Below are 25,193 nucleotides of genomic sequence, written 5' to 3'. Positions count from 1 at the left end.
TCACTTATACAGCACAGGTTCCCAGTCCTTGTCCTGAATAATCCCTTGCACTGCATATTGTAGTGCTTTAGTACAGTTGTAGCTGATAGATGAATTAGGTGATGCACAGAAATGTTCATTGATGAGGGTCCTCCAGATTGGCAACCTGTGCATTTAAAGCTACAACAACTACAACTACAACAACAATAATTATAAAAAGAAGAAGAATTGGACACTTATATTACACAATTACTGAATACTATTGTATTGAACCATGTCTGTAGCTTCTCCTGGCTTATAAGGACATGTAAAGAATGCACGTGTATGAGTACAGCTGAAAGGTAGTGAATTTCCCACACCCAACCAGTCGTGAATCAGGATTTACAATGGATTTTTTGAATTCTAGAAAGAAAAATGTCAGAGTATTGGAGGAAAAATAGGGCAGGCCTTCAACTTGCACTGTCAGCTGCAGCTCTCCATGTTAAGTTTATTAACAACTCATTTGATTCTTTTAGTGATACTGTAAATTTAGCCTGGTCTGAACAGTGTGTGTGTGTGTATATATATATATATATATATATACAGTATCTCTCAAAAGTGAGTACACCCCTCACATTTCAGCAACCATTTTAATAAATCTTCTTAAGGGTCAGTACTATTGAAATTATATTGATATATGATTATATATCAGTACAGATTTACTGTCCTCTGAAAATAACCCAACATACAGCTATTGTTGTCTAAACTGGCAACAAATGTGATTACACCCTTTATGAGATACTGTATATATATTTACAAAGTATGTGGACACCTTACACGTGTTTGCTGAACATCCCATTATAGAATGAATCCTTCCTTTGCTGTTATAACAACCTTCACAGTTCTGCAAAGGCTTTTCTACTAGATTTTGCAAAATAAAAGGGATATGATCATTTAGCCACAAGAGCATTAGTGAGGTCAGACTCTGATGGTTCAGCTAAATTGAGTCGTTAAATACAAGAAATGGAGAGAAAAAAGGTGTAAGGATATAATGGATGCATCAAAAAACTCAGCCAATGCATCGATATGAAGCTCCTTAATAAACATATAAAAGAATATGTTGGGTAAAAGTATAGAATATTACTCAGGCCTACTACTTTGTAATAGAAGTTGTCTACTGTGTTCATATAGAACTAGAGGTTGTTTTAAGTAAAAAGTGAACGTTTTCAGTCAGACTAGACAAAAGAGGGTAAACCTTGCATCTTCAGAATCAGAATTTTTTTGAACCTGTGTACATACTGTAAGTAGAGTCAACACCTAGGCAATTTCAGTAACATGATAGGATTATAGTTTAATTAATGGAAAGACGGTTTAAAAAAAAAAAATAAATAAAAAAAATAAAAAAAAGTCTCAGTATACACCCACTATATATTCAACCGATTACATTGCAGGGTTATTTAAATAACTACAGTTAAATTTCATATAGATCAACGTGATTTAGGCACAGCAGTAAAACATGTTGGTATAAATAGAGAGGGGTATTTGGAAGGGGGTTGAAATTGAAACTCACCAGACAAGTTTAACACTGTTCCAGATCTTATCTATACTAAGAATGTTTATTACCTCTTTTGTCATACCAATTCAATCCTTAAAGTAATATATTACCCAAAACTTCCCAGACACAGAAAACACCTGAGAAAATAGTTTGTGGGATGTTCAGTATAGCAGATTTTTTCATATAACTTGTCATTACAGTCATAGTTTGTGACAAAGTATATAACGCAGGCATTGCAATAAAGAGTTTATTCAAAATAAAGGGGGAAAAATGTTTAAAAACATTTTAAACATTTTTGAAAGTAATCAAAAGTCATACAAATATCACTCACAATTATGACAGAATACTCTTGCATTCCTGTTGTATACAAATCAGAGGCATTTTGTAAAAATTACCAAAAAAACAAACAAACAAACTTTATTCATGGTAGTTTCCCCAACAATTTTTTACAGTTACAGTTTTGAATTTATTCTTTTCCCCTCTTTCTTACTACATTTCAAAATGTAATTAAACCAGTTTAAACATACTCGCACCTTCAATGGTGATTCTTTTCAGTTTAGGATTAAATATATGGACAGAAGCTCCATATTCCTACAGATTTTATTCATCAAATCCACAGTGAGTTAATGAATGAATACACAGTATCTCATAAAAGTGAGTACAGCCCTCACATTTCAGCAACCATTTTAGTATCTTCTCAAGGGACAATACTATAAAAAATGGAACTTGGATATGTTTCGTGTTGGAACCACTCAATGAACTGCAGCTCCCCAGTACCAGCAGCACTCACGCAGCCCCAGACCATGATGCTACCACCACCATGCTTGACTGTAGGCAAGACACAATTTTCTTGTTACTCCTCACCTACACAGTATGAGAACTCAACTCCTTTGAGGCCTTTACCGAGTGAAACCCATCTTGAAAATCCTCTTTAATCATCTTGAGTGGAAGTGCATCCCAGGAACAACCTGTGCAGCTCTGGTGAATCTTATGCCCAGGAGGATTAAGGCAGTGCTAGATAACAATGGTGCTCACACAAAATATTGCCATTTTGGACTCAGTTTTGACCGGTTTATTTGGGGTGTACTCACTTTTGTTGCCAGTTATTTTTACATTAATGGCTGTATGTTAAATTATTTTTGGAGGACAGTAAATATATACTGCTATACAAGCTGCACATTGACTACTAAAGTATATCCAAGTTTCATTTCTATAGAATTGTGCCTTGAGAATATACTAAAATGGTTGCTGAAATGTGAGGGGTGCACTCAATTTTGTGAGACACTGTAAAAAAATATACAGGTAAAATATCCATTTTAAGATCATCTGCAGTCTTGATATGTGTGTTTATGCAAGTGTGAATTCTGCAAGTCCCGCTGTGTAATATTTCAAGGGGCAGTGTGTTAGTGTTTCCACTAATGTGTGATAAGGTACTACGAGTGTGTCAGACAGGAGGCCAGCTCTTGGTGACTTCTTCATGAACAGACTTGGGAAGCCACTGGCAGTATGCTGACAGGAGAACTGTTAGGAGAAATAAACAGATTTAATTTTAAACAAACATTAGACATTAAGTAGTACCTAGTCGTCACTTATCCCACAAAAGCTTTTGCATGTGGATAGAGAGATTGGCAACAGTCATTCTACTGGAAACATGTGATGCCAGCCACCATCATTAAGCTGCTGTATATTACATCACAACACAGAAAAACACACTTAGAAAGGCTAATTAGACTCTTCTGTAAGAGTTAAGAGATGCACATGAGTGGTTAGTGCAACTCTGACTAACAAAAAAAAAAAAAGAATCATCCTACCCACCCAAAGAACAGGGCCAAATATGCTCTCATACACTCCTGGCTACAGTAGAATGTAGGCCTTCTGCCACTGCCAGTTTCTGAACACTCCGTTCTAAACAACTTGATTTGAATTCAACTAAATGTTTAACACTCTAGAATCCTAAAACCTCAGCAAGTAACAGGCATTAGATAGATAATAATAGGTATTTGAAATGTGTGTTTTAGACCTAATAACTTGGAGCACTCCGATTAAAAGTCCCGCAGCACATACAGCCAGATCCATAAGTATTTGGACAGCGACGCAAATCCGTACACCACCCCAATTGGTCGGACATGAAGCAATCAAGATTTCATTGAAGTGTCAGATTTCATCCTTCTTTCGGGTAATTATTATTTTTTATATGTAATATATATATTTTAAGAAACTACAGATTTTTTTTATACATAGTGGCTGTATGGTTCACGTCTAAATATTCGTATATTTTTAACGATGTAAACACTTGGATTAAAAATAAACCAGCCATTAGGGTTGCACAAGCCAGTGCACTCTTAGTGCTGGTCCCAAGCCCAGATAAATGGGGAGGGTTGCGTTAGGAAGGGCATCTAGCGTGAAACGTGCCAAATCAAATTTGCAGATCACGAACCAGAAATTCATACAGGATCGGTCGAGGCCCGGGTTACCAACGACCGCCACAGGTATTGTTAGCCAACAGGGTACCGGTGGAAATTGGGCTACTGTTGGCCGAAGGAGGAGAAGAAGAGAAGGATCACATCTACAGAGACAGCAGGAAAAGGAGAAGTGGAGGAGAGTGGAGGTGAGTGGAGGTTCAGGTTGGTACTTTAAATGTTGGTACTATGACTGGTAAAGCGAGAGAGATAGTTGATATGATGGAGAGGAGAAAGATAGATGTGTTGTGTAAGAAGAACGATAGATAATTTGTAGTAAGGACAGGAACACTGCAGGTTTAAATTGTTCTTTCATGTAGGGGTGATCCTGAAGGAAGAGTACAGTAAGATTGTAGTGGAGGTGAAGAGAGTTTCTGATAGGGTGATGAACGTGAAGCTGGAAGTTGAAGGGGGGGTGATAAATGTCATCAGTGTCTATGCTCCACAAGTGGGTTGTGAGATGGAGGAGAAGGAAAGATTCTGGAGTGAATTAGATGAAGTGGTAGATGGTGTACCTAGGAATGAACGATTGGTGATTGGTGCAGATTTTAATGGGCATGTAGGTGAAGGAAACAGAGGTGATGAGGAGGTGATGGGTAGTTATGGCCTTAAGAAAAGGGATGTGGAAGGGCAGATGGTGGTAGATTTTGCTAAAAAGGATGGAAATGGCAGTGAAGAAGAAGGAGGAGCATAGGGTGACGTATAAGAGTGGAGGAAGGTGCACACAGGTGGATTATGTTCTATGTAGGAGATGTAACTTGAAGGAGATTAGAGACTGTAAAGTGTTGGCAGGGGACAGTGTAGCAGTGCAGCATCAGATGGTGGTCTGTATGATGTTTTTGGAGGTGAAGAAGAGGAGGAGAGTGATGACTGAAAGAAGAATAAGATGGTGGAAACTGAAGGAGGAAGACTGTAGTGTGAGATTCAGGGAAGAGGTCAGACAGGGGCTCGGTGGTGGTGAAGAGGGGCAACTACTAAAAAGGTGAAAGGGAGACAGCTAGAAAGGTACTTGGTGTAACATCTGGAAATAGAAAGGAAGAAAAAGAGACGTGGTGGTGGAATGAGGAAGTTCCAGGCTGAAAGAAGAGGTGACCATCTGTGAGCAAGAGTATTGTTTCATGCTGAGGAAGAGCACTACAGATGCAATATTTGCTTTGAGAATGCTGATGGAGAAGTATAGAGAAGGTCAGAAGGAGTTGCATTGTGTGCTTGTGGATTTAGAGAAAGCGTATGACAGGGTGCCGAGAGAGGAGTTGTGGTATTGTATAAGGAAGTCAGGTGTGTCAGAGAAGTATGTGAGGGTGGTGCAGGACATGAATGAGAACAGTGTGACAGCAGTGAAGTGTGCAGTAGGAACGACAGACTGGTTCAAAATGGAGGTTGGACTGCATGGTGAGGGATGGGGAGATTGAGATGGTTTGGACATGGGGTATATTGGTAGGAGAATGTTGAGGATGAAGCCACAAGGAAGGAGAAAAAAGGGAGGCCAAGGAGAAGGTTTATGGATGTGGCGAGGGAAGACATGCAGGTAGTTGGGTTGAAAGAGGCAGATGTAGAGGACAGGGGGGGGTATGGAGACAGATGATCCGCTGTGGCAACCCCTAATGGGAGAAGCCGAAAGAAGAAGAAGAAGAAATACTTGGATAAAAATCCTTTATGGTAAATTGCCTGAAGTCTTTAACCCATGAACATAAAAAAATAATAATAATAATGTTTTGTCAGCCTGCCCCTAATGTTAGTGCCTCTGCCTTCTATTGCCACTTGCTTGTGGGTTATTCGGTCATCGGCTTTGTAAAACAGTAAGTAAAAAATAATGTTCAGTTGGGTTGAGGTTTATTAACTAGTCTGTATGAAGGAGAAATCTGGATTGCTTTATATCAACCCCCCCGCTGAGCTAACTTGCAATATACTGAAGACATTAAGATTTGAGAGCAGAAGATGAACACAAGATAGTAGAGATCTTAGTTCAGTAAATCTAGCTATACAATCATCCAAATTAATCTTTTGTGAAAATCAAAATGTCAGTAATTTTTGGTAAAAATTTCACATGCATTACCTTCAACTTACATCATAAATATAAAAAAAGTTTAGTGATTATATCAGTTCCAGAGAGGTTGTAGCCTACCAGAGCATTGAGACTCATGAGAAAATATGTTTATGAAAACCTGAAAAAAATTTTTTTTCCAAGATACTGGCTATGGCCTGAAATGCCCACACCTACTTACATTTTTCATTTTTTTTCCATGCAGCTTCTAAGGCATCTCGGCTGTCGACTTTTTCTGACACCAACGCTCCCAAAAGATTTTCAGTTCGAGGCTGAAGCCTAAAATATATACATTGACACATTTTATACATCTTTCACCTATGCACAGAAAATTATTTTTATATGTGGCTTGTGTTCTTACTTGGCCCATGTCTTCAGCATAGTTGTAGGGCTCGACAGTAAGCATGTACTGTGTCGCTGTAGTTTAGAACACACCTGGAGCATGTAACCCAGAAGTTAATCTCTAATTTCTCCATGTAATATGCATCTTACACACACAGATAGAAACACACACAAAACACTTACCTGTCCTTCCAGCAGAAACTTTGCAAAGAGTTTGTATCGCTCAAGCCCTTCAGGATGATCCATCTCAATGGCAGAAAGCTTCCACCCAACTCTGACTACAAATAAGGATGTGCACACAGTTTATTAAACTAGAAAGAAAACAGCATGCCTCATCCATTAATACCTCTGGGCAGGGCGGAGGGGCTAAGAAAGCAAAAGGGTTCTTACAGAAAGTGCTCTGTTGTCGACACTTTACTTTGCCACTGAGGGTGCAGTACCATGGGGCAGGGCTTTGTTCTGGTCCACTGAAGTGACAGTACTGGGGCAGAAGCTTAGGGATCCAATCAGTCTGCACTGCACACACTCCTATAAGTAACATTAATCATGTAAGTATTAGAGCACAATAGTTTCTACAAGTCTTTAGCAATTCTCCAAAACTTCTCTACACCAGGAGTATGTATGCAATTTTTATAGGAACAGTTATTTACAAAAGGTATGGATAAGCCACTAATATTACTGAATGGAGACAAAGTTATATTTTAAAGCTTAAAAATTAATGATAAGTCTACAAAAAAATATAATGTACAGTGAGTGTTTTGTTTTTCATACTGTTGCTGACAATGTTACTGTAAGTGCCACAAAATGGCTTATAAAGAAACACCATTGGTAAAAACTTTTGGCACTGGTAGAATAAAAGCATACCACACTTTACCCCATTATTTTAACATTTATTTGTATTTTTTTAAGCTATACAATTACTTAGCAGATATGCTAAGTTAAATATCTGAGAGCTCCCCCATCTCTAGTAGCAAGTTGCTGGTCCAAGGAGCTAATTCATTTACATAATTTACATGTAACTGCAACTGTAGGCCATGTGTTTGTGTTAATGAAACTAGTTACTGAGCTATAAGCAGTTCAAGTGAATTTTTATTTTCAGTCAGTTGATGACCCCATATTTGCAGACCACCAGTTGCTGACTTCTGTAAAAAAAATAATAGGCAGAGAGAACAATGCCCTCATGTGTGTTGTATATGAGGGTATATTTAGTCTAAAGACTATAAGATATGACTAGGGCCCAGTAAAGACACTCAAAACAAACATTGAAACCAATCCTGAGATAAACATACTGTAACACTCTTGTGCTAATGAATATTAGCCTGATCATTAATAAAACATTTTTAACAGAATTCTATTTCCAAATATTAATTAGCATTGTAGTGTTGACCTTTTTCATTCAATAGCTGATACATAAAAATAAAAAAAAAACATTTAGAAACGTGTGTGTAGTCTGACATTGTAACATGTTTCTATTACCAAATCTATCCCCACAGTTAATATGCTTATGCAAACACAACCTTGCACACACACACACACACACACACACACACACACACACACACACACACACACACACACCTCTCATGTACATTTTGGTGGTTTCCATGATCTCTTGGTAGACAACAAACTCAGGCAATTCTTTGTGAAGTGCAGAGGAAGGATGTATAAACACAGGCTCATCCAGGAGCGGAGTCTAAACAGATACAAAAAATACAGCATTCAAAACATTGAGCTGTTTATCATACAAGTTACATTACTATAAACCATAACAGTTATTTCTAACTGAAAGTTATATATATATATTAAAAAAAGAAAAATAGTAGCTTAATCTAAACTGAGTAAAAGATTATAAATATAATAATCATCTTTTCAAAGATTTTAATTATACAATTAAACACAAGCTCTGAGATTGGTAGTGTGTGTTTTCACCTTGTAGCCATTTCTCCACTTTGGATCAAGTAGCTCCTCAGTTTGTACTCGTCTAGCCAGATGATCTCCTAAACCAGCCAGCACAATCTGCCTCAGGCACGCAACCTGAGATTCAGTCGGGGGGGGCATTTTGTTGTCTACACACACCCCCGCATCAGAACACACAGCATTAACTGTTTCGGAGAAAAGAATATATCAGCACACAGACATGATACAAAGGTAGTGCTGACGAGAACCTATTTATATTGTACTGTCATATCAAAACTAATTCAAGCAAAGGCCACCTGTGTAATAGTCCTTATATCATACTGTTTATAATGAATCAATACAAAGAATAAAGGTTTATTGTTCTACAAATGGTATAATTCAGGAAAAGAAACACAAGACTATGAATACTATATAATAATGAGCTTTATGTTTAATATATTTGAATCTGATTCAAAGTATTAAGTATATCACTAGCATAAAACTTTATGTCCTTGAATTATGTATAGTTTTTTTGTTGTTGTTTATCATTTTTTAAATAAGCAATGGTTTTGACAATTATTATACCTTTGGGCAGGCAAGTTAAATGCCAGTGATATTAGGTCTTGCTTTTTTCTGAAATGTGTCACATGTAATACACTTTTTGGGTATTTAAACAAATGTGTTGTTTCCTCAACAGGCCCATCTTGCCTATGCATATTAACCAGACTATGTATGTCTGTGCTATGTCCATTTTGTAAAATTCATAATTTTTTTTCTGGCAGGAACTCATCTGTGTTGTCAGGAACTAAGGAACCAATGAACATAATGTGTCTTAAGAAAACAAAGCTGGACTAGTGAGTAGATATTGGCTCATAAAACAGCTAGGGCTGCCATGTCTGATGATACACTGATGACAAATGTATTTAGTTTTCAGTATACACACAAACCAAATTGTGCCATCATGAAATTTACCAGGAACTACCAGAATATTTTCTTAGTTTAGACTTGGCCATAAAGTTTCACCACGATGTGAGTATAATATCTAACTCGACAACAAAAAAGACTAGTAAAACACACAATCAATCGTCGAAATGAATATTTCAAAAGAGCACTGAACCTGCATTAGTGAGCTGTCCCCGCAGCCTCCGTATCTCCAGCATAGCTTTGTAGCGAAGGCCGTTTTCTTCACAGAACTTTGGTGTGCAGCCAGCAAACTCACAAGCCCCTACAGCACCTACACACACACACACACACACACACACCATTAAATTTAACCTAATAAAATAAACCATTGCCATATGTTAGTTTGTAAGGAAGAGTAGAGTGTACCTAGCAGCACCATGAGATCTCCCAAAAGTAAAGACTGGCCCTGGCCTGCCCACAACCTCCTCATCTGACTGAAGCGTGCTTTTCTTCCAGCCAGCTTACTGCTCTCCTCTTCACTACTCGCTGGCCTGAGGGACACAAATAAAAACAGAGATAGACATTATTTCATAATTGTGAATATTTTCCACCCTGAACGATAAATCTTTTCTTCTTTACCTGTCCAGTTCCTCAAAGATCTCTCGAACAGTCATAGCTGCCACTATTGTTATGGTGTAGGGCATGCAGCCCTGCTGGCGGCCCAGTGCAAGCATTTTAGCATAGCGTGGTGAGACAGGAAATGCTGCCATGGCACGTCCCAGAGGGGTTATAGGACATGATAATCGAGCCCTCTCCATATCTACCATTCTGGAAAAGATACACAAAAGTGCAATCAAAGTTTACTAAATAACATGACAAAATAAAAAGCAAAACAGACTAATGAGCGACAAGTGTGTCCCATACCATTGACGCTAGTCATTTCGGACACTGGTCTCCAAATTTTTTTTTAACTTACTACTTAATTCTTAAATTTAACTTTTTATTTTAATCCAAGTAATATAACTGAATGCTAAAGTACACTTACATGGCTTAATCATGCTCTTGGTTGAGATATATTTACAATGGAGTTACTTTTAAGTAACATTTAAAAGTCGCTTGGTAAAATTAATTAACTATTATTAAACGTTTATGCCATTACTTTATTAAATCAACCAGCTCAGGTTCCTACTTAAAGTACAACAAGCTAGCTAAGCAGCTCCATATTAATTATATGTAACTAATATTCCTTAAAATACATTTATCATATGGGAAGTAATTTAATTCTAAATAAAGATATAAAATTAATTTGGAAAATATTAGGTAAAAAAAGTTTTGCATTCATTCCATTAACAAACATGGAATTGAGGTGGGTAAAAAATATGTACTGCAGCCAGCCATTATTTTGGCTTCACTTACAATGCATTCCATTCAATCCCCCTTCACTTTTGTACATTTTGTTATGTTGCAGTCTGATACTACAAACAGTCAAAGAGGTTTTTTTCCCCCTCATTAATCTACTAAACTGACAACTTAAAATTGAAAAGAAATTAAAGCGGGGAGGTCTGGCTTTTTTGTTGCATTTTGTTGCACTTCTGTTATGATGTTCACACATATACATGCAATTAATATTTTAAACACATGTGAATGATAACCGAGTTCCACTAGATCATGTGTTATAATAGTATGCCAATACAGAGACTGGTACATTGGGTGGCATACCTGACATTATTTCTTATTCATTTACTCTATTTATACTGCACTTATACAGAACAGATGATATTATTAAATACTCATTTCTATACATTATTAAATAGATTGTCTGCAAGACTGCCTATTTGTCCTTCGTAATTACAAACACAGACTACTGCCCCCTCCTGGGGTTCCATTTTTTCATACAGAATGGATGAAGGTCAGCTGTTATATTTGTTGTTGGTTATTATGCAAATCCCCCCCAGAACATGAGACAAAGATCTGGTTGATGTGAATCCTTAAAAAAAAAAAACCTACCGCCCCTGGCGAGGTGGTTCCTCTAGAGCACCCAGAGAGATGAGCAGCTGCTCAGCAGACATCAGTGCTTCAGAAGAGGGTGGAGTAGGGAACGGAAAATTCACCACCTGCAAACACATGGGACATGCATTCATGATTTAATTAGTGATAAAACACTCGTTTTGGTTATGTAGTTACCATACTTGTTTAAGTGTTACACAAAGCATAAGTAACATGTAAAATGCCCCCACCGCCCCAAACCTTTACCTTCTCAATGTTGAGATCTTTCATTTGCAAAACCAGGTCGTCAACAGGGCGGCGAGTGATCTCAGCCTCAGAAAACTCGCTGAAATCACTAAACACGGCAGATGAGTAGAGTCTGCACACATCACACAAAATATACAATCACACACAAGCGAAAATTATGAAGTTTTCCCCATCCTGAAAAAACTCAAGAACAACCAACCTATAGCAATGTCCTGCCTCTGTTCTTCCTGCCCTTCCAGCTCTCTGATTGGCTGAGGCCTGTGACGTCCAGGTGACCTTAAAGGAAGAGACTCCTGTCACTCGGTCATAAAATCTCTTCTTCACCCGACCACAGTCAACCACGTACTTAATTCCTGGAATAGTGAGGGATGTCTCCGCCACGTTGGTGGCCACCACACACAAGCGAGCACCTGGTGGAGGTGGACGGAACACCTGTACACACATTCAAAAATATACATCCTGAATAATAATAAAATGATGCGTTTTACAAAAATGTGAATAAATAAAGGAAATACAAAATTTGGGGTACGTTAACAGTGCTTTCACATAATACCTGTTTGAGGTGATTTTGGTTCCTATTAGTGCAGTTTGACTGCAGTGATTATCCACTAGGAATTAGTAGGCTTTGTGATCTGTACCTCAAATGATTGTTTACCGTTTTTGTAACCTTACACATTTTAACTAATTATTTATTCAGCCATACTCACTCCTTAAATAAATGACTTCATGCCATTCAGATTTTTTAACATGTGCAGTGTGAAGTCAAACAAACCAAAAGTTGCCATTTTTGCACCGATTCAGACCAATAGGTGTGAAAACACACTGACAACAGTGCTAACTTTTCCCACATAATATGCATATATTAAAAACATAGAAACACTGTGCAAATAAAGCAAATATATTACTTTAGCTTGCTGCTCTGGTGCCAACAGGGAGTAAAGTGGCAGCACGTACAGAGGAATTGAGGGATCAGCCTTCTCCTCTAAGAGTAAAAATAAACACAAACATACAGGTTAATCTCAGTGTACAACTCTTTCTGGATAACCTTTATATACAAACAAAATAATTTATTTGACCAGTGTCTTCTGGTTGATCGCCTAAATCCAGATCTGAGCCTTCATCATCCTCATCATCAAGGCCAGCCTGTTGATCTTCATCTCCTTCATCCACGGGTAAGGCAGAGTAGTTGTTCAGATCAATGCGAGGAAGAGACTGGAGGAGAAAGAGAGAAGCTGGTGAGTCCCATGGGAGAGATGCAATCACTAGAGGTGCAACAAGTAAACAATCCATACCACTGATTTCTTCTGTTTCTGCCTTTTAAATTTCCTCAGCTCCTCTGGTGCGTCCTCCATTTCTGTATCAATCAAAGATAGGACATGGTTCTCAGGTTTTTGCTAGATTTGTGTGCGTATATATGTGTGTGTGTGTGTGTGTGTGTGTACCAGTATTCTGTGTGTTTTTTGGTCTATAAGGAAAAGCCTTTCTCAGTCTCCTGCACACAGAATGCACCTCAGCCTGGCCGGTCAGAAACACCAGGATACCACCTACAAGTGAATAAGAAAATGCCAGGAACTGGTCACGTATGACATTATGCATTGTGACGTCTACATGTCCTGCAATGTGGACTTAAAGAAACTCAAAAACGCAGTTTAATCTGCCTCTTCTTCTTCTCCCATTGCAACTAGCAAGAATACGAGCTTTTTCCTCCCCAGTGTTCGCAACAGCCAATGCAGCAACACGAAAAAATCTACAGATTCACTCACCTAACGTGACTAATAGACAGTTCAATTTATATTAAACTATTTTTGTGATATTGTAATGAGTGTGCTAATGTTCATTTTAAAGTGTTTTTACATTTATTTTGATATATGAGGTGGTATCAAAAAGTTTCAAGACTAGTCACTTTTGTAGAACGTCCTCCCTCAGATGACTTAAAACCTAGCAGAAGAACTCGCTATTGACTGGGCCCGTGGGACGAATTCTTGATGCACAATGCCAAGAATGTAGAAAAAGACGATAAGCACACACTTGGTAAAGCTGCAGAATTGCCTCGCCTCTTTCGATGATGGAGATAATGGGTTCTTCCACTGTGAAGACTTCGTCTCGTGGTCGTGCCCCTACACCCAAGTTTCATCACCGGTAACGATCCTCGACATCAAGGACGAGTCGTCCACGACGCGCAGATGGAGGTCTCGGCAGACTTTAATCCGGTGTACCTTCTGCTTCTGCGTCAGCAGCCTTTGTTCTAACTTGCTGTCCATGATGAAATCGCAGATGTGGGAAGGCACGTGGTCAGAATAGCACCAGTTGCACAGCTCCTGATGTACACAGTACAGTGTCTTTTGGCACACTGACTTATAAAAGTCGGTGCCACTGTGACTGTGCGTGCAGCCTTGTGCTGACATCGGTCAGCATTCTACAAAACTAGTCTCAAAACTTTTTGATACCAGCTCATATGTACCTATATATTTCCTATACCTACATATGCCTATAAAACTAAAGGCATAAACGGATGTTGGGTGTCAGCTTAACAAATTTAGACATGGAACGATTCCTCGAATAACAGAAGTAATTCTAATACAAATATAAATAGTTTAGTCCGTTTAACTTGTGTTTTCCCATGGACCATTATTCTCTCGCACCACACGCTGAACACTGGAGCGCTCTGGACACATTAACACAGAAGAAGCTGCCTATTGGAAAAATGAGAGTAACAGGGAGAAAACAGCAAGGGGCGAGGAGAACATTTATATAGTGGCCAGTTTCCACCACATAAAAAAGCTTGCCCAATTTAGACTTTTTTTCCTCGCAATTCTCAGCAGCATCAGCCCCTCTGTAATGCTAGAAAGCTTTACACAATAAATAGGCTACAATCAATAGAATCGCATGATATCAAACTAAGCCTCCGATACCTGGAGAGAACTCTGTCTAACAATCAGCTCTGGAGGAGACGGAACAAGACAGATGAAGCAGAGGAGCCTCGTTCATACACCAACAGATTTAAACTTCAAGCACACAACATGATTACTAGTGGATGCAGCAGAAATGTTGATGTTTACGAGAAACAAACTCGAAATTATGGGAAAAAAGTCGGAAATTAGGCAAAGTTCCTTTTTTGTTTTTGTTTAAATGGGTTTAGTTTTCACTGATATTCTTGCATGCAATTTTAGCAATAAAATGTAAAATTTTCTAAAAAGGAAACATCCCTTGTTCATTTTAAAAGACCTGTCTTTTTTTTTTTAGTAATGAGCTTTAAAAATAAAAAAATTCTACTTATCCGATTACTTAATCATTGGAATAATCAATAGAATACTCCATTACTAAAATTATCGATAGCAGCAGCTCTCAACAAATTAAAAAGTTCATATATGCTCTACAAATGAACAAAAAAGAAACAATTACAAATTGTGTGTGTGTGTGCATGCACGTGTGTCTAACCAGGTGGCAGCATGCGGTGAATCTTGCATGTCTTGCGAAAGGCCTCTGCTACATAATCCTCCATTGGTGTGCGCTTGTTGAAGTGAACAGTGACTGGGAACTGGCGAGCCTCTACCTGTGTACAGACACACACACACAATTTTATAAAAAAAACTGCTGAATCATAAATAAAATTAAAGCGAAGATTCAGTACATCCTTCAAATATACTGATAGGCCTGAAACTAAAACAGTAAAAAAAAAAAAGTGGAAGTGGTTGATACCTTTATGACTGGTGGAGGAGTTCGAAACAGTCTCTTGTTTTCAGTAAAGTCCTCCACTCGCAGCGTAGCAGACATGATCAGAAGTTTCATGGGTAAACTTTTCTGTAAGTTTAACACATTACTGTAAACCAGGGTCTCAATATGGCTACAAGCTTTCAGTCCAACTAGGCAGGAGTCACACCTGTTTCAACTTGTTTCATCAGTTTATCTTGTGCTCCTATCAACTATTAATTGTTTTTTTTTTCCTTTTATTTAGCTGGAATGAAATCCTACAGCCACACAGGCTCACTACTGATAAGATTGTTTTAGCCTTTCTCAAGAAAGTGTGCGTGTGATACCTTATTGCGGAGTGCCACTATGCGTGAGAGCAGACCGATGAGGATGTCAGTGTAAACACTGCGCTCGTGAGCCTCATCAATAATGATCACGCTGTATTTCTGCAACAGGAAGTCCTGTACACAAAACAAAATTAGGCCATGAGCAGAGGGTGGCAAATGTTTTTGTATGTGTGTAAGCATATTTACCTTTTGAACCTCTTTCAGCAAGACACCGTCTGTCATAAACTTGATCTTGGTGTCTTTTGTCACATTGCCTTCAAATCTGATCTGATAAGACACCACCCTGGAGAGAACACACACACACACACACACACACACACACACACACACAAGTCCATTCTATTTCTGCAATTCAGGCTATGACTAGAATCTGCTAGTTTTTCATCTATGTTCTATAGACTATGACTAGGATGTCTGGAATTTTTTATTTTTTTAAAGAATGTTCACAAATATGTACACGCAGAGATTTAGCCTGTCACCCTGTCATTTATAATTCTCATTGCACATCAGGCATTCTGAGGGTGGAGAATCTGAGTCCGAGGCTGGTTAAGTCTGAATACCACAGTCAAACTCATTCACACACCCCGTTGAAAGGTTCATCTCATTGGCCACACGGTGAGACATGCTGACTGCTGCCACTCTTCTGGGCTCAGTCACTCCGATGATACCATCAGCACTGAGAGACAGAGACATAAATGTGATCAATTATAAACTTGAACACACAGAAATTTGTAAGTGAATTGGTGCTTGAGTGTGTACCTTGCATATCCAGCCTCGTAAAGGAACTGGGGAACCTGTGTGGTTTTGCCACTGCCAGTCTCTCCACACAGAACAACACAATCATTCTCCTTCACTGCTTCCATGATAACCTGTTCCTCTGCCAACACTGGCAGCTTCAGTCGTGCCTCCTAAAAGACACACACATGTATTCAAAGTGAGCAAGAGAGACATAGTAAAAGAGAAAAAGTAAGAAAATTTTTTTTTTGAAGAGGGGGGGCACCACTAATCATAACTTTTTCATTGTTGCATTCCAACCCCAACCTAACATTCTTACTGAGGTTAACAACATAAACAAGGATAAACTACATACTGCTTTAAAACATATAATTCAATTGTAAGTCGAAATATATCAAGACCTTAACACCATGTCAATTTATTATAGTTCAAATCAAATCAAATTTTATTTGTCACATACATATAGAGTACGACATGCAGTGTAATGCTTTTGCAGTGAAAAGTACGACTGTCCAACATTTAAGCATAAAAAAAAAGGAATAGAATATAAGGATAAAAAATAAGTATATAAATAAAAAGTATAAACTATAGAAGATATATGAAAATATATGTATATACATGAAATAGTTTGGCAGATATTGTAAGTACAAATTAAAGTGATTTAGTGATTGTCCTTAAAGTGTCCATGTGCAGTTCGTTGTGGTGTAAAGTGACACTGTGCTGTTTAAGTCCAGAGTCAAGGTGTCATAGTTTTATCACTGTTGAGGTGCACAGTTCAGTGATTGTGCTTAAAGGAGAACTGCAGTCCTAAGCATTGTAGCAGACAGTTGATGTTAATTACAGTCCAAATTCATCCTTATAGTGCTTGAGTTGCTCTGTAATTTCTTGAATCTTTAGGCTGTTTTGTGGAACCGTCCCCAGCTTCAGTGATCTTCAATAACATTCAACAATAGACTTTAGTTAACATACAACACAAGAGCAGTCTCGATAATCAGTTTAATGCAAATGAGGTTTTTTGAAAAGTATGCTTAATTTGCTTTGTAACTTTTAATCTACTCACTAAAGCCATGTAACATAGCAGCCTGTGCCTTACAGTATGTGTAAAAACTGTACACTGAAAACCATTTTGAGTTAATGGTGCAGACTGGTGGATCATTTCACACTCCACTGCAGGAATCACATGGTGATATCAAAAGTATAACACAAGTACACAAAATAACATTTACAGAATGTTGATTATTCTGCTGTGTGTTATATTCTCACACATAATTAAGTCAACAGGACTGCTTAAAGATCCCTACAGAATTCTCCGCCCTCCATCAGGTCAGGGGGTCTTTTGTTAAGTATGATTAAGTTTATGACTGAATTTTTGTTCCTAGCAAAATACTCTTGGTTTCTGGTTTTTGTTATGTTGTTTGCAGGCTCAACACAGCAGGATAAATAACTACAGCTAATAAAGTTAATGAATTCAGGCAGAAACATAATGATTCAACACTATTCTTTCATGATGCATTTAACATAGTTTCCTGGTTTGGTTATTTGGTCCCTTGAGTCACACTGGGCCCATTCTGTCTAGACTTTGGAGACTGGGGTTTTACATGAAGATTACTGGATGCTGTTAGGAAAATAGAATTATCACAGGTTTACAGCACATTATTCTGATCCTAATTACAAAATGTTATATTATGAACTGAATAACTAAGTTCTTATTCAACAAACATCTATACAATGGATCATATGAAGGTCCTAAAAGGTATTATAATATTTTTTTTTCCTTGTTTTCTCGTGATCATGACTTAATTTTCTTGTGATCTGAAAGTTAAAAACCCATTTTCTCTCAATGTAATTGTATCGAGAGAAAATCGTGTCTGTGAATGTTTTTGGTGTATATCATGAGGTATGCGTTGGTGTCTGAAACCTGACAGACTACTTCTCAAGTGTCAGACAATTATGTGCAAGTTGTCACACACTGACAGACACAAAGCTATTTCAGTTTTCAGTAAGTCCCTGATCAAAGCAAAAGCAAATGCAATTATCAGTGATGCTGCGGCCTTTAGAACATGCTCTTATGCCAGATGCACAGAAAATTAAGATCTGATCACGAGGAAACAATGTTTATGTCAAGATCACAAGAAAATGAAAACGTGATGAAAACAACTTTCGTCATGTCGAAATCACGAGAAAATTAAGTCGTGATCACTAGACAGCAAGAAAGAAAAAATATTAAAATACATGGCCTCTTAGGACTTCCATAGGATCAGAACCCTTCTACCTTTATTAAAAAATTTAGAGAAAACTAAATTTTCTAACAAAAAAAACCTACCCATATACTAATACTTGGTTTAAGTACCATTAGATTTGCTGACATCTTAGCAAAAGCATTTCAATACTCAAATTGGCCAAGAATCTCCTGTACATGGCCCTCTTCAATCACCACACAGATCTAGACTCTTCCTTTAATGATCTGGAGGTACTTCGGGTTGTTCTCATGCTGAATAGTAAAAACTGATTGGTATTGTTAACTAATTCATTGTTTCCTTCATTTCCATTTTTCACTTGATGATCAACTTACAGTGATCCATGATATATCCAATGACATCCTCCCCTCCCCAGACACACACACACACCACCACCACCACTATTTGCACCAATTATTTTCAACCAAATGATGTCAGAAAAAACCCAAAGAATTATTTAGTGTTATTTGGGGTTAGTAAGCGTCTTTTAATTAATATTTAACATAAGATTGAATGTGATTAGTTGTTTTTTAACACATTCCCAACTATAAATGGGTGTGTATAACAAGTTTCTTGTTTTTCTTTTTTTTTTCCCCCTTAAAAAACATTTATGCTTGTTGTCACAAAAAGTGAAAGAAACTCACCACATGTCTTAACTGTGGTCACTTATACAGCTGACATGAAGTTTATTTTTAAATCATAATTTTGATAAATGGACACTGTCATATAGCAGTGTGGCAGAAACGTGGATATAGATTTTGAATTGCCCTCAATACACAAACTGAAGTGATGATGGCACTAGATATTCTGCGGACACTGGATAATAGGATTACCTGTCATCAATCATGGAGTCATATGAGCAAATTCTTTTTACATTAAATCTACTTATGTACTATTTACTGGCTAATTTAGTTTTCTAAGAAAAACCATTAAAATAAAAAATATTAAGTAAGATAGTAAATATAATTATTATAAATACATTAATAAAACTTCGAACATCTTTTAAACTCTTAACATCTCAAAGTTTTTTTCTAATTGAAACACATTATAATCACTGACATTCAAAAAAAATGTTCCTACCTGGATCTCTGGCAGTCGATCTACAGGAATAAACACAGCTGGCTGACAGTCATCGATCTTGTGCACAGCTGTTTTTTCATCTTCCCTTTTCTCCTCCTCTTTTACTTCCACTGTTTTTGTTTCCATCTCCTCTTCCTGCTCCTCCTTCACTACAGGTGCTGCTTTTTCTGAAGCCTCAACCTCATCTTCCTCTTCCTCAGAAGAAAAGTCTGACCCACTGCTTGTCTCCTGCTTAGAAGAGTCTGGATCATCACTTTCGTCCACATCCTGATCCAGTTTTCTCTTCCTCTTAGCACCGCTTAGGCTGCTGATTTTGACAGTTACTGAACCATCATTCACCCCTTCAATATTAACTCTGCACACACACACACACACACACACACACACACACACACACACACACACACACACACACACACACACACACACAAAGAAAGAGAGCTTTTAAATTACGTCCAGAAACATGCAGATCCACACACTGCAGTTCTATCAGAAACACAGAAATAGTCGGAAAACATGTGCTTACTCTTTAGTTTGATAAAGTTTGTCTCCGATGCCCAGTTTGGAGGTTGTGTACAGCAGCTTCAGTTCAGACTCTGGCAGCTGAACTTCTGCCAATTTATCCAAGATCTCCACTCGCTGTATGGTGATGTAAAAACATGTGTACACACAAAGAATTAAAAAACATGCATAAATATCTCGGTATAATGTTCACAGAGCAGTTCTAAATAAGGTTAAAGAGTAAAACCTCTCGCCTGCTCTCAGGGACGTCTCAAATAATGGCTGTGTGATTAAATATTAAATGAATATCCATCCATCCATCCATCCATACAGTACATACATACATCCATCCATCAAAGAAAAATGCATAACTGTTTAAATGTTTAGAGACATTATCTTTTAGTCATTAAGGAGCTTTAATGTTAACTCAGCAATTCCAGGTATTCTCTGTAAGTTAAATATGTGCGCATTAAAATTATTACATTTGTAAAATTTACATATACATTAAATGGCAGAGGTTTTCATCCAGAGCATCTTATAATTATCTTATTTATACAACTGAGCAGATAAGGGGGTTAAAAGGCCTTGCTCAAGGGCTAAGCAGATGAATCTTGGTGTTGCCAGGATGTAAACTCACTTCTGTACATTTCTGCAGAAGATTTCTGTATGAGCTGCACATCTTTCTACACTCAGTTTAATTTGCCAAAGCTGCATCACAGATGAACATCCACATTTACACGTAATTCAATTTGTTATGTGCTCCTCCACTTTGCTTTTATCCCCCCTGTAATCCGAGAGGACGATCCGGCACCTCAGCCACCGGAGACCGCTTTTAGATAATGTGTAAAATGCAGGTGAATGCTTATGCAGTAAAAAAAGACGACTTCCTCCCTCACATTTAACAGACTGATTTTTTTTTTACTATATCTACTATAGTTTTTTCAGCTAATGTGTAAACTTCTGTCATTTTACCTCACAAATACAACTTACATGAGCTTTTTTCTCTTTCTGCTCCAGAACCTTTTGCAGGTTCTTTTTCTGTTTCTTGGTCAGAGGTTTCTTTTTAGGGACAGTTTGTTCCACCTTCTTCTTCTTAGCTTTGGTGCCTGGGAGAACCAGTGTGTTACTTTCATCCACTCCTTTCAGCATGGTGGAGTCTGAAAGAGAAGCAAAAGTTTAATTGTGACAGCAAAAGAATAATAATAAAAAAAAATAAAAAAATTATTGATATTCTTGAGTATATGACATTCCTGCCTATTTAAGTGTGTGTTTCAGCATTTTCCTCCAAAGACATTAAAGTAGTTGGACTACCTATGCTAAACTGGCCCCAGGTGTGAATGCACGTCTGAATGTCTATGATGGACTGTAGTCCCTTCCAAGGCCTAATCCCGTCTCATACCTACTGTTCACAGAAGAGGCTCTTTCGCCATTGTGGCATTGACCAGAATAATATTACCAGGATCGCCTTCTTTCACCTTAGAAATATTGCTAAAATTAGAAATATGATGTTACAGGATGCAAAAAAACTAGTTCATGCTTTTGTTACTTCTAGATTAGACTACTGTAACGCTTTACTGTCTGGGTGTTTGAGTAAGTGCATAAATAAGCTTCAGTTAGTTCAGAATGCAGCAGCAAGAGTCCTCACTAGATCTAGGAAATATGACCACATCACCCCTGTTTGAATCAGTCTACACTGGCTCCCTATCAAATCTCGCATTGATTATAAAATACTACTACTGACGTATAAAGCACTTAACGGTCTCACACCGCAGTATCTGAGTGAACTTCTGTACCAGTATGATCCTCCACGCCTACTTAGATCAAAAGGTGCAGGCTATCTGTTGGTTCCTCCAATAATGAAGATTACAGCAGGGGGCAGATCTTTCTCTTATAAAGCCCCGCAGTTATGGAACAGCCTTCCAACCAGTGTTCGGGACTCAGACACAGTCTCAGTGTTCAAGTCGAGGTTGAAAACATATTTATTCAGTCAATAATTAGTCTTAATCAGCCTTTAATTAGTAGATTTTTTCTCAGGTAAAGGCTCAGATCTGGAGGGAACATTGACATAGAGTGTTTGGTGAACTGGGATATTTGTACGCTGTCGTCCCCTCACATTCACGCGTTCACTCAGGTTTGTTGATGGTGGGTCGTCTCTTATCCCAGAGATCCCTCATGTCTGTGTTGCCTTCTGGTTCTCCCTTTTAGTTATGCTGCTATAGCGAGTCTTGCCGGAGTCCAAACTGCACAGTGACTTTAACTCTCATGCAACAATAGGTACACTTAATAATCCATATCCTTCTCTCTCTCTCTCTCTCTCTCTCTCTCTCTCCCCCTCTCTCTCTCGGTCGAGTTAAACATGCTCCTGAGGCTCCAGTGACCACTGTTCCTGCCCCTCTCCCCTCCGTGGATCTTCCCACTTCGTCCAGGCCTGCCTCTGGATAGTGTTCTCTTTGACTGGAGGCCACTCTGTGCAGATGGGGAAGGTTTGTCATCAACGCCTTGGGTGGTTCCATGAAATTCCAGAGTAAGAACAGGCGCTTTGAGGATGGATTGGACTGTAGTTAATGTCAACAGTCTCCTACACTGACTCAGGAATACAGTTCGCTTTTGATCATCATCACTGTACCCCGCAACATTGTATATCTGCTGCAAATAGACATTCGGTGTAACCCAGATGAGGATGGGTTCCCTCTTGAATCTGGTTCCTCTCAAGGTTTCTTCCTTATGCCATCTCGGGGAGTTTTTCCTTGCCACAGTCGCCACCGGCTCACTCATCAGGGACAAACTTACTTATAAAGAACATATTCATTTTTAATCACCGCATTATCTGTGTAAAGCTGCTTTGAGACAATGTTCATTGTTAAAAGCGCTATACAAATAAAAATGAATTGAATAATAAAAGAATGGTCTTTATATATATATATATATATATATATATACACACACACATACATACATACATACATACACACACACACACATCTGATGACTCAAAGACTTGCTAGTATTTGAACTGCTAAATCAGTGTATAGGCCACACTCTATGATCACTGCTCACACAGACTACTTACACAAACACACAGCGTCAAAACACACTACCATCACAATTATGAACGTCAACACCTTGGTTTCTCTTCAAAACAAACTTTCTGAAAAGACTGAAAAACATGCTTGTACGTTCCTCATGAACTTCTATAGCTATACCCTTGAAAGCATCCTTATAAACTTCATCACCTTATGGTACAACAACTGCCAGAAGGCACTACAAGTGGTAGGAAACACTGCCCACAGTTTTACTATACAAGCAAAAATGATGGACATTTATCGAAAGTGTTACTTGCAGAGAGCAAGAAGTATTAATAACACCTATCAATAACATCTTCCTCCCCATCCTATGGCTGAGCCCTTGCACTTTATCATGACTGTCAAAACTACATTTTATATTGTGGTTATTTGCACATTATTCCTATTTGCACAAGTTGAACACAATCCTGACCAGACTGTTCATCAGAGAGGCTTGTGGAAGATCAGCTTGATAACTTTGAGAACCACGATTTTCAAGTGTTGCTCGATTCTCAGCCCCAATACTGGTATTGAATCAAACATGAAAAACTGGTCTACAACCTCTTAGATAAGGAGAAATGGTTTAGAGAAACAGCTACAAATCATGTAAAATTGCAAAATGACTAAGGCAACAATTTATTTAACAAAAAAATGATGTAGAGTCAGTGCAGATGAACGCACTCAGCTGGTGCATTAGGGGAACACTGTTGCTAAATAGCAACTAAGTATGATATTTAGGATTTAGTAAAAAAAAAAAAAAAAAAGATAACAGCTGAATAAGTTTACCCTCCAACTCTAGTAGCACTTCATTCTTCGGGTCTTCAGTAGGTTTGGGAGCTGCTGTGTTCTGCTCCCTCGCCTTCCAGTTGTGTTTGTTTCTCAGCCTCCCCATGCCTGCGAATTATACTGGAACTGGCAATAAATTAAGAATTACAAACTAACCAAAGGATCATGGTAACACACTGCTGTAACACAGAACGTTTTGTATTTAACGTTAACAATTCGGTGCTGCTATAACCTGTTAAAAAATAGTAAAGTTGCTAAATGGTCAATTTACTATCTCAGATATGAAATCGGTGTTTACACATAACCTGTCTTGTCGATTTGTGAGGAAACTAATGATAATCACATTTACATGCACTTGCTATGCAAAATAAATACACTTACATTTAAAAGAATGCAATTTCTGCTTTCACAAGACTTAATTAGAATATACACTGATATTCACATTTGCACGAGACCTCACATGTGCAAAAACAAGAACACTGTACAACTCTCTAAAGCGCCCGTCTAGTTTACAAACTGGATCCAAACGTTCCGCTTCGCCTGGCGTGATCCCGGACCGCATGTTCATATGTAATCTTGTCGTCATTTATGCAATATTAAAAGCAAAAAGTTAGGGTCCACGATGATGTGGCATCATACGACAAGTAAAAATAAAAAAATGTATAGTATTTTTGAGAACAGACTATTTTTCGACTTTTGTGACAAAACATTGTACCTGGCCGAACTGGTAATATGCGGACAAGCGCGTCATCTGTGCCGCCATCTTGGACAGGAAGACTTGTTTGTTTCAATACCTTCATTAACTTTAATTTTATTAGTTATCAGTTGAAATCATTAAAATTCCAGAAATTGAATTTATTGATAACTGACACCTCACAAAAGAGATCCAAATTATCAGAATCACTGACGTATATTTCAATATATTTCTGTCCATGAATATGTATTTGATTATTCCCAATAGTCTATTCCCTTAATTTCATGGTGTATCTCCCCGGATGTGCTGCGATAGGGAACAGCATACGTTAGTGTAGTTTAGGTATCCATCCAATCAGATTTCAGCCATCACATAACCGGGATCAAAGGTATCTGCCTTGAGCCCTTTAGAATCAGCACTTGCGGGTGACTGTAGCATTAAATGCATATTGCTTGAAGCTGTTGCTTTAACCAATCAGATTGCTGACTTCAGGGCCCTCTATCAGACGTACAAACATGTCGGAATTTTCACGTCCTTTGATTGTTTGCATCTGATCACAATCACTGCACACCTCAACATCATTTATCTGTAATAAATAGACATTCAGCGCTACCCAGATTAGAATGGGTTTCCTCTTGAGTCTGGTTCCTC

The 25,193-nt window shown here is 38.1% G+C and overlaps 1 protein-coding gene across 1 annotated transcript; it reads right to left on the bottom strand.

Moving 5' to 3' along the window:
• Nucleotides 1-1,746: 1,746 nt before the first annotated feature.
• dhx37 (DEAH (Asp-Glu-Ala-His) box polypeptide 37) lies at nucleotides 1,747-24,389 on the bottom strand. The gene is made up of 28 exons (XM_083554418.1): nucleotides 24,230-24,389; nucleotides 23,849-23,974; nucleotides 20,991-21,157; nucleotides 20,026-20,138; nucleotides 19,500-19,854; nucleotides 16,207-16,355; nucleotides 16,031-16,123; nucleotides 15,634-15,730; nucleotides 15,448-15,561; nucleotides 15,110-15,211; nucleotides 14,849-14,963; nucleotides 12,853-12,954; nucleotides 12,703-12,764; nucleotides 12,487-12,622; nucleotides 12,316-12,392; nucleotides 11,610-11,842; nucleotides 11,411-11,522; nucleotides 11,165-11,271; nucleotides 9,797-9,985; nucleotides 9,584-9,708; nucleotides 9,372-9,488; nucleotides 8,288-8,460; nucleotides 7,937-8,051; nucleotides 6,749-6,886; nucleotides 6,542-6,636; nucleotides 6,378-6,451; nucleotides 6,198-6,295; nucleotides 1,747-3,034 (listed from the first exon to the last, which is right to left on the bottom strand). Exons 2-28 carry the CDS (start codon nucleotides 23,952-23,954, stop codon nucleotides 2,958-2,960), a joined length of 3,441 nt encoding a protein of 1,146 aa, XP_083410544.1. The 5' UTR covers nucleotides 23,955-23,974; nucleotides 24,230-24,389; the 3' UTR covers nucleotides 1,747-2,957.
• Nucleotides 24,390-25,193: the final 804 nt, after the last annotated feature.

The sequence above is a fragment of the Silurus aristotelis genome, assembly GCF_946808225.1.
Source record: "Silurus aristotelis genome assembly, chromosome: 11".
In the NCBI taxonomy this organism is placed as follows: Eukaryota; Metazoa; Chordata; class Actinopteri; order Siluriformes; family Siluridae; genus Silurus; species Silurus aristotelis.
This window is presented reverse-complemented; position numbering and strand designations above follow the sequence as displayed.

What these genes read in the sequence shown, in the direction of transcription:
- dhx37 (XM_083554418.1), bottom strand. Translation starts at nt 23,954, where the DNA reads ATGGGGAGGCTGAGAAACAAACACAACTGGAAGGCGAGGGAGCAGAAC. An exon ending in AAACTTTATCAAACTAAAGA is followed by an intron (nt 19,855 to 20,025) that starts GTAAGCACATGT and finishes GTGTGTGTGCAG; the next exon opens with AGTTAATATTGAAGGGGTGA. An exon ending in CGATCAACCAGAAGACACTG is followed by an intron (nt 12,393 to 12,486) that starts GTCAAATAAATT and finishes TTTTACTCTTAG; the next exon opens with AGGAGAAGGCTGATCCCTCA.